The 10,783-nt window shown below is 40.4% G+C and overlaps 1 protein-coding gene across 1 annotated transcript in view; it reads left to right on the top strand.

Annotated features, from left to right (window-relative positions):
• The window catches only part of NCOR2 (nuclear receptor corepressor 2), a 432,386-nt gene that overhangs the window by 218,632 nt on the left and 202,971 nt on the right, over positions 1-10,783 (top strand). Inside the window, exons 7-9 of the mRNA XM_018557336.1 lie at positions 4,053-4,109; positions 5,227-5,279; positions 7,072-7,138. Of these exons, the coding sequence (XP_018412838.1) occupies positions 4,053-4,109; positions 5,227-5,279; positions 7,072-7,138 (177 nt within the window). The remainder of the gene's footprint in view (positions 1-4,052; positions 4,110-5,226; positions 5,280-7,071; positions 7,139-10,783) is intronic.

The following is a 10,783-nucleotide window of genomic DNA, read 5'->3' as shown; positions in this document are numbered from 1 at the left end:
ATATGTCTTTGTTTTTATAAAACAAGAAAAATTGTTTTCTCTTTGAGTATTCATGGTGTGTTGTCGTCTCCCCAAGTTTCTATGTCTTAATCTGGATTTTATATGATTAATTGCGTTATGCTGCTTATTGAGTGTTGATGTTTCTCAGCCTTTGCGCATTGACTGTCTTTACATCCCTTTGTTTATATTGTTTGCCCTGTTTGCAAATACTTAAATAATTTTTTTCTAAATGGTACACATATTACCAATTCTCCAAGGGTATGCAAACGTTTGAGCACAACTGTAAATCCTTTATAATGGTGATAATTTTGATTTGTCATGCTTGCCTTTTATAGCGGTGGATAATTAGTTGGTAGGGATTGTGAGCGTGGTACTTTAGTAGGGATGTGTGGCAGCATTGTAGTATCACACATGGAGTCTATCTATCCAAAAGCTGTGGAGGATGCAGTGATAAGATAAGCACATGCTGTTCTTCCTTATGGTCTTAGGAAATCATCTTTTGTAAATCAAAGCCTTGTTTTTAAAGACTGGACTTCCTCCAGCTGTTCCCTTCCCTGTGAGTTGTTTTAAGCAGCAGTGATAAAAACTACAATGAAATGACTGCTTGTACAGGTCTGACACAGCCATTGAAGTATAAATATTGGCATTAAAATTTGTCTGCATCCTTTTATTGCTGTTTTTAAGTGCAGCATTCTGCATTAGACACACATTGAAGACTTTCCTTCACAGTGTTTTTTGCAATCAAATCATGTCACTGGGCTAATGGAGATGACCTTTAAATGTAGCCAGGTCCCCCAGGACGGTAGATGAGCAGAGGGCTGGTGTTATTGCGCTTTGAGTGGTATGAAAGTGTTAAGAGCGTTTTGGAATTTGCAGTGTGTGTTCTTCCATGCTGAGCAATGTGCTGGGACATTTTTATTAATCTTCCACCTAATAACTGCTATCCTGCAGGGCCCACTGAGATGGAATGGTATTTGCAAGCAATACACAGCTGCTGAATAATAGGAGGAGGTGACCAGACTATTAAGATGTCTTTCCTATCAATGCATTGCTTTCCCAGTAGTAGCATTGTCTATGGCATTATGTAGTGTGGTGTTAGTGCTAAAAGGGTTTTTCCAGGCAGAACAAGCAAGCCAGCTCTACCCAGTGCATTACAAGGCAGTAATCGTCTGTTACATAATAAAATGACAGATTTGCAATAAAGTAGCAGTTTTTTTTACCATGTTTTAGAATATTTTACTGTTTTCATGTTTTTATTGTATAGAATATATTCTATATATATTCTATTGCTTAATTAGTACACATACAAATGAAAATGGTGAATGCTTCTTTACACAGATTATGGTAATTGAGGCTGCACGGTAATTGCTATTGGTGCAGAGGTGTTATTTTGTCCCCTAAATTACATGTATAGTTTCATACTGTAGATAACATGACTGGAAAAACAGATGTCATTCACTTTTTAACTCCAGCAGTTCCTGAATATCTGTTTCAGCCACTGTTGCAAAAAGTATTCTCATAACTATCTATTTAAAACCAAACTCCAGCCACAATACTCTTACTGGAGTACAGTAAGATGTACAGTGCCTTTTCTAAAAACACACCCGCTATATTGTCTACTGACTTCTTTTCCCTGTCAATCAGTATACATACAGATGGAAGTCCAACCCCTGCTGAACTTCAGTGCCCACTCTGGCTATAGCTGTGGTCACATATCTGTACCCCTCTCCTGGCCAATCACAATTGTGGTGGTAGGGATGTGACCACAGCACTAAAGTTTATGGCAGGTACATTTTTAGAAAAAACACTGTATATCTTACTGTACTCCAGTAGGATTATTGTGCATGGCATTTGGTTTTAATACACAAAGATAGTATTAAAGTAGACATGAACTTAAAGTAGTAGTAAACTCTCCAACTTGTTTTCTAGAATGAAGCCAGATCAAACAAATGTACCCAGCAAAGTATTTCTTTACATTTTTGCCCAAGCAGTTACAGTCATCATGTTTCCAAACACCTGGCTCCAACTCTCAGCTCGGCTTCCCTGAACTTCCTGTCCAGTTCACTATCATAAGGTAGAGCGCAGTCTCCAGTATCTGTACTTCTGAAGGGAGGAAGGGAGTCGTGCGGAGCAGAAAGAAGGAGTAGATTGTCCAGCTGTGTCTGTTTTTATGAAAACAGCTTACTAGCACATACAAGAGTGGCTCCATAGGATCCTGCAGGGGAAAGGAGCCACCCTAAACAGGATATCAGGGCCAGTGCTCTGGGGACCAGCTGATTCTGCAGGAAGCTAAAACTTTTAATTAAGGAGCAGCACCCATTGTAAGTGATCTAATCTGCTTTTGAAATAGCTTAAACAATGTTTGACTTTAATATCACAAAGTGAAGATTTGGTATGTTATGGGTAACAGTTATACATGTGAATTGCGCCTAAGCAATGCCTTAAGGCCTGGTTCACATCTGAGCATTCCGAGAACGTACTTCGATTCGCACATGCGGTGCCATTAATTTCTATTGACACCCCAAACTTGGCCCGCATATCACCCATGTGGAAATGCAGCAGAAAAAACTGCTTTCCGCACGTCGCACAAAAAGGTGCTGGAGCCTTTTTGCTGCGCGAATATGACCCAATTGAAATCAATAGCGGCGTGGCAACTTATACAAACCCACATTCCCGGGACGCACGTCCCAGGAATACACAGATAAGACCCAGGCCTGAAAGAGTTACCATTTTTTATTAAATTTCTCCCGGGAAATAGCAGTGTACTTTTTGGTATATGAGTGTGCCTAAACACTCCTGTACCTACAACCTCATAGCTGAATATCTGCAAGGAGACATCTAAGGCACTGCTGCCTCTGACTGCTAGTCTCAGGATATTTGGAGTGAGATCAGCATGGACAACAAAGGTATGATCATTTTGTAAATGGAAAAAATATCAGCTGCTGGGGGAATGCAGACAATACTGGTGGTGACTAGTCCGCTGCCTGCCTTTTTTGGGGGGCACATTGTGCAGAGTTCAGTTCCTATTTAGGTTTATTTTTGTTGCACAGACCTTTATTTACAGTGATTATAACAGGGGTTTGGACAAATCATGACATGTTCTGGGGTGCTTGAGCAGATGCAAAAATAGTTTATTTTTCTAAAAAAATAAATTGTAAAGCATATAAATAAAACTGCTCATTCCAACCACTACTGGCTGTGTTATATGGCTTGTCCCAACCACTTTTATATCTTGGTCTGCATGAAAGTGTGGAGACAAATATGAAGTAAAATAAAAAAAAACTATCTGATATACTGAATAGTATAATTACCTGTAACAAACACATAGGGGGTTATTCACCAAGGAGCCAAACGATTAAGCCAAACCTTTGGATTACTTCAGCTGCAGGAAGCCTTCGCTTCGGCTTTATGGGGTATTCACAATAAGTTGACTTTACCTTTAACAAGAACCTATAAGCTGCACTATGGGATCACATAAGAGGCTTGTTGGCTCCTTGCAATAGCAATAAAAATTAAGTTAAAAAAGTTTCTAGAATTGAAGCGTAGTAAAATAAACACCCCCAAAAATTCTAAAAGCGCCCCCCACGTGCACGAGTATATGAATTGTTGGCTGTGCACATGTACGAATTACGTCACGCATATTAAAGAAATGGTAAAAATGATTGTAAAAATAAAAATCATGTGGTCTTTGGTTGCCGTTTTTCTTGTGTTGCATTATGTCAAGATGACCACTAGGTGGTTTCCTTGCTCTACAGCAAGAATGTAGTCAGCTCTTTTTAATAGAGTTATACATACCATGTATTGGCAAATGTGCTCCCTGGGTCATTTTTGCAGTGGGTGCAAGCCATTGATTGCCGTAATTTTGTGCATGTCGAATGTTTCATTTCAATATGTGTTATGGAATAAAAGTTACATTTGATTATTATAGCACTGTATAATATAGTGTAGAGAGCTCTTAAGAAGAGGTGATACTTGCACTTTCATTGTATCTGTTATATTATAGTTATCAATATCATAGACATTGCATCTGATGAAACCCGTTTGTGTTTCAGAAAAAAGCAGAGGCCGCTCACCGGATACTGGAAGGACTGGGACCTCATGTAGAACTGGTATGTCACATTAATAGTACACCATCACTAAAACTTTTTTTAAAGCCCATCTCTGTGTATAAAACAAAACTACCCTTGCAGTAGGGCTAACCCCTGCACTGCAAGGGTTAACTGCTCATTTTTGTCTAGGGGATTCTCTACAGCAGATTTACTTACCTGGTCCTCGCTTCTCTAGTAGTCAGCACTCTCCTATCTCCCCTCCGGCTCAGCATCCTCCCATCTAATGCAGGACTATGGACCCTGCATTAGATGTGATGACGTCAGCAGTCCTCCAACTGCCAGAGTGAAGAAGGGAAGAGGCTACAGAAGCCAAGATCAGATAGGCAAAATGAGCCGCTTACCCATGAAGTGCAGGGTTAGCCCTACTGCAAGGGCTGGTTTTCTTTCTTTTTTTATATCTGGAGATACGTCTTTAAAGCAGAACTCTGGGGGAAATTATTCTTAACCCTTGCAGTGGGGCTACCACTGCACTTCAAGGGTTAAGTGCTCGTTTTTATCTAGTTTAAAAAATAAAGTGATACTCACCTGATCCTCCGAGCTGCCTTGCTCTTAGAACAGTCCCTTCCGCCTGTCTCCTCCTCTGCTACAGTGATGGCATGTCCTTTTGCATCCTCACCTCCAACACACAGGGGGAATTTATCAAAACTGGAGCAGACACAATCTGGAGCATATTTGCACTGCAACCAATCAGCTTCTATCTCATTTACAAATCTCAACTGAGCAAACTGAAGAGAGATGCTGATTGGTTGCCATAGGCAACTGCTCCAGTTTCTGTCTGCTCCAGTTTAGATGAATTCCCCCCCACAGTGTATAGAACGTGATAACTCGCTGTACCTCCAGGGACTGGTCTAAGAGCACGCTTGCTCAGAGAATTGAGTGTAGTATAACTTTGTTATTTTTTTAACCTAGACAGAAGCAAGCACTTAACCCTTGCAGTGCAGGGGTTGCCCCACTGTAAGGGTTATGAATAATGTCCCCCTGAGTTCTGCTTTAGTCTCCTTGACTATGAGCAGCAGCTCTGTCTTCTGTTCACATAGCACTGAGATTTGGACCCTTTATAGTTTGTGATGCATACAGCTGCTTCATGTAGATAATTGTCTATTGATTTTCATTGCAGCCATTGTACAACCAGCCGTCAGACACCAAGCAGTATCATGAAAATATTAAAATGTAAGTGCACTGGAAATCAAATTTGCTGAGTCAGTATTTATTAAGATAAGAATCTTAACTGATGACAATTTATTTTAACATCAGCAAAATAAAATACATGGAATCAGCCTTGTGTACATTTTCCAGAGAAAAACAAATGTTGAAATAGTCAAGTTTATAAAACTAATAAATAATATTTTATACAAATAAATGGGAGATGTGCTTGTTTTGTGATTAATGCAGATGATTGCCTGGTGCTTTGTATAGTCTTATCAAAAAGAATAAATACAGGGCTGAAGGAGAAAAAATGCTTGATTCCTCATTCACGCTAAATAGAATGGATAGGGGAATCCCCTCCTTGGGCTATTGTATTCTAACAGTGGCAGGTGTGTTGCTGTCAGACTACTCACACAGTGACTTCAGCTGATTTTACAGATTGGTTGTTTCAATAAAAGTCGATTGAAAAATACACTGCAAATACACATGAATATAACAGTGTCATTTCTACAGGCTTATTAAAGGAGAACTATGAGGTGAGTGATTTCCCTCATCCTCATAGTTAGAGCCGATGTGTGACAATGAAGCTGTCACAGGTCAGCTCTATCGATCGGGAAATGAGCAGAAACATGCACCTAACTTCTCAATCGTCTCCCTGCATACAGCAATGACTCTCAGTCACCGCTGCCTGCAGGGATTTCCCCTCCCCTCTCCGATCCTCCATCGCTAAGTGGAGGAACGGACGGGGGCGGGCACAGCTGGCTCTGCCTCTAGATTGGCCAGAGCCAGCTGTCACTCACACAGCTGAGTGGATCTCGACAGTCCCAGCTGCGGTGCTCACAGTATATCGCGGGCAACAGCCCGCGATATACTGAGCTTTGGTTCACGGGAGGAGGTTAGTATATGTCCTCCTGTGATCCAAAAGAACTATGGGGAAAAACACTTACCCCATAGTTCTCTTTTAACTTTATCTGTAGGCTCTGTTTGAATGAAGATCTAATGTCTTGCCTGTTGAACAATTTCAATGGGGGTGTACTTACTTTTTACATGATTGTACCAGCAGTTATCTCTGAGGGACATTAGGTACTGGCTCCTTAGATGTATCTAGGAGGGGTATTGTTGTTGTTATTATTATACAGGATTTATATAGCAAGGAGAGCGCAGACAGAGTTTAGATATTATTATTATTATTAATACAGGATTTATATAGCGCCAACAGTTTGCGCAGCGCTTTACAATATAAGGAAGACATTACAATCACAATACAATTCAAGACAAGATGGTAAGGAGGGCCCTGTCCGTGAGGGCTTACAATCTAAAAGGGAGGGGCAAGTGATACATGAAGAGGTAGCTGTGCAGGGATGCTTGTATGAGAAAGTGATTGTTCGGTGGTTAGTTTGAGGTGGGATAGGCTTCCATGAAGAGATGAGTCTTAAGGGAACGCCTGATGGACAGGTTGGGGTAGAGAGTTCCATAGGATGGGGGAGACTCTAGTGAAGTCCTGGAGGCGAGCGTGGGAGGAGTTGATGAGGGAGCTGGAAAGCAGGAGCTCTTGTAAAGAGCGGAGGGGGCGGTTATGGAGATACTTGCCTCCCTAACCGTATATACATACTTAAAAAAGACGCATACTTCTTCCAGTGATTTTTTTTTTTCTTTATCTGCCACTCTTTCTGTTGCTGTTTATGTAGCTTCTCAGTTTGTATGTTCAATAATTACAAAAGGGTCAGATACTATTTTAAATCTTGAAACATAAAGATCATATGTTGCTCAGCTGCCTTCCAACATGTTTTTTTTCTTCTTTTAAATCTTGTTATAGAAATCAGACAATGCGCAAGAAGCTTATACTATATTTTAAAAGGAGGAATCATGCACGCAAGCAGTGGGTAAGTGTAATTTGATATCACGGTACACAACAATGTAGTGTTGCCTTGATTTACATCTAAAATATGGCAGCATGCAGTACAGAAATTGTGTTGAGAAAAGCAAACATTTATTGCCTTTTTTGATTAACGTGCTCTTTCTCAAAGCGAGAGTGTTACGATGCAGTAAGAGTGAAGGCAGTTCTGAGTACTGTAGAGGTATTTGTAGCCAGGAACTGTATACCAGCTTTCTCTCGCTACAGGTACCATATCAAAAAACACCATCTTCTTTTCGGTATGGAGAAGACAATACCACCTACAGCTTCTTCTACTACCCACAGTCCCTTATTTAATGACATTTTGCATGGCAATTAAATAGTTATAGGTACTTTTTCAGAATAACTTGACTTATCCTAGCCAAGTTTCTCTTGAAACAACTGCAAGTGCTCTCTATGGCACCACTGGTAGAATCTGCTTCTTTACTTGCATCTACTTTTTTTGTAGCCTGAGCTAATCACAAGGGATTATGAGCTTGTTCAAGCACACCTTATTTCTATTGGATCGTATACTTTTGTATAGATAAAATTTTTAACAATGTTAAAAATGTTTTATCACAACCCGTCCGTCTGAGAGACGTATTGCAGATCCTGTGGAGGGAGTTTTTAATTTTTAGGTCTCTGGCCTGTGAAAGAGTCTATAAAATAAAGTATGAAAAACAGCCCTGTGACTCCTGAGAATGCACACACATGTACATCTCCTCTGCACCTCTACATTACTGCAAAAAACTCAAAATCACTTAGAAAGGTGGAAATGTCTTTTAAGTCAGAGAAATTCTTTGAATTTTCCTGTTCACATAGCCAGCAGAAAATGTAAATTAGAAAGAGATTCTGAAGACAGACAGGTTCTGCTGTCTCTGCTTTCCCTTTAGAAAACGAATAATGCACGATGACACCGGTGTTATGGGTACACCTTGTGTTCACGCAACGCCATGACAGAGGTTTTTTCTAAAGCAGCGCACAGCTGCTGCGAGTGCCAAACCAAACTTTGAGCATCCTCACCCCCCCCTCACTGCAATCACAAAAGTAAAAAACTGGCCATACACTGTTATATATTGTTCTTTCAAAATGGGGGATTAACTAAAAATAAGATTCCTTCATCCATGGTAAACAGTGTTACTGGATGAATAACCTGCTGGGCTGTATTCTGACAGCGGTGGGTGTGCTGCTGCCAGAATACCCGAACAGCGATGGCAGCTGATTTTAAGGCTGGCTCGTTTGATTTTCTGGTCAAAGGATGCAGGACAGAAGGTTGCCAACAGGGCCACCCACTAAGCGAATCTGGCGTATCATCAAGAATGGGCTGAAATTTGGAGTGTATGGTCAGCTTTAGGTTGCACACAGCTTCCATTTTCATACACAAAACTTTACCAAGTAGCAGAAACACTCCAACCTGTTCATCTGCTCTGACATGTTTCACCCACCTAATTAAACTTAATCAGAGAGAGGTCTCTGTGACCCCTCCATTCAATTAAGCTCTCAATAGGGGATGAACCTGTGGTGAGCTGGATGGCCTTATACTTTTGTGATTGTGCAAAATAAATGTTTATTTGTAAGTAAAGATGTTTCACACACAATTGAACCAACACCAATATAGTTTTCTATGAAACCTATCCAAATCATTACTTTATACCCCAATGGTACATCCAGAATTGCTGGTTTGTATAGAGCCTAAAATACAAAGCAATTTATCCAAATGGCATTTTGTGTTTCATACAACTAGCCATTTCAGGTTTGTTTGGAGTAGTAGGGTTCAAGGAACCGTGAGAGAATATCCAGTCAGGCCATTTTAGGTGGGTAGTATTGTAGTAGAGGGCTTTTTTATTTATTTATTTTTTTAAATGATTTCTGTGCAATCTTTGGGGTGGTTGCCTCTCAATTCTGTCCCAGAAACGCAACAGGAAGTGGAAGGAAATTATCCCAAATAGGGAAATCCTACATTTGGGACACTTGTCTTATTTTTTGTTCTGGTGACAGCTGTAAGATTTTAGAAAATATTCAACTTCTGTCCCAAAGACAGTGTTCACCAGGACAGCAAGTGGCAGTGAGTCTACTATACAGAGACATAAAGAGCAATACAAATCTAACAGGGTTGTAACTCTGCATGCAACATTTTGACTGGAGCTCCCCTTTAAAGAAGCACAATGGAGTAAAACATTAAAATGTGTGTGGAGTAGTATGGGTTAAATGGAAAAGCTAATTAGCATCAGGTTGAGGTGCCGACTGCACACCGTTTTTGGTGCCAAAAGGACAGCTTAATGTTTCTAGTATGAAGGAACAGACGCTGATCCAGCAAAAAACAAGGTAGAATTAATTAAAATTACAGAAGCGTAACTTCTCCTTTTCTGACTGATCACCACAGCTTACTGAGGAATAAAAGCTTTTTTCCCTCTCCAGCCAGCTGCACTCAGAAAAGCAAGGAAAGAATAAAGATGTAATTTTGCTGTGCAATTAGAGGGAACGCATTTTGCAATAAAACATCTTGCATACCAGAAAGGGCACTCAAATGAACCAAAAACATGAATGTTTTTTTAGGTTCTGAAGTGTAAGGTTGTGATTTCAAAAACAGTCACAAATGGCTTATCGAAGAACGTGAACATTTAGGGCTTTTGATGGCAGGGCACGTCAATGCATCATGTGCGTGTAAATATTGCTCCGTAATTTTAAATCCACTCTGAGACTTAAAATCAAACCTCCCTTCGTCCCTGTATGCCCTTTTCCTCCAAGGGCCACTCCATTTGGGCACTGGAACTGGTGAGAAATATCCGGCACCTGCGGGTATGGGTTAGCATGTGACTCACTTCCCTTCTCTTATGCAACGTGGCTAGGTGCTTTTTGGTTGGCCCAGCACTCTCACATAGTATCAGTGAAGGGGTCCATAGCCCTGTGTGACAATGGTTGATTTGGAGCTTACTTCCCCATTCCCGGCTGCTGAATGGAGCATGTTAGTAAAGAAATGTTTATGCTGGTGGGTAGTTAGGCCCTAAGCCCCCCTCTCAGACTTCAGCTCATTACAACACACAGCCACTTTTGAAATTCTTCCTGGCCAGGCTCCAACATGTGTTCATTTATTTCTCATATGTTTCTATGGACAATAATGAGCTTTTCCTTAGCCCTTCATGAGTATACTAAGCATGAAGTCAATCTGTGTGCTTCACATTACCCCTGTCCTTACTAGCATGCTCAAAAGCAAGTTGACTTTCCATTTACCTAAGTACTCTGCTTTCTCCTCAGAATTAACCAGAGTCTGGTTGCCATCAGTTACTGCACCTAAGAATTGAATATCTTTATTGAAAAAAAAAAAAGATAACAATGGTGCCACTATAAAAGGTTACTGAATCACAGGGAGTAAATATAGTGCTTTGTGGACAACCCCATTCCATGAGATGACAGACCTGCATTAAAGGGAACCTACAGGATTAGATATATGGATACGATTATTGTGGCCTTGTTTTTAAAGGTTCAGGTTCCAGGGCTCATCATTGTCTTGATGTTTACTTTTGACATCTTGTTAATCACGGACTTGGAACAGGTATGAATTATGAGAGTTTAGATTTTTCAGTCTTTACTGTTTGCACTTCTGTTCCAGGTCAGTAATTGACCATGTAGTGAA

Source organism: Nanorana parkeri, unplaced genomic scaffold, assembly GCF_000935625.1.
Source record: "Nanorana parkeri isolate BGI_ZX_2015 unplaced genomic scaffold, ASM93562v1 scaffold13, whole genome shotgun sequence".
Taxonomy (NCBI): domain Eukaryota; kingdom Metazoa; phylum Chordata; class Amphibia; order Anura; family Dicroglossidae; genus Nanorana; species Nanorana parkeri.
This window is presented reverse-complemented; position numbering and strand designations above follow the sequence as displayed.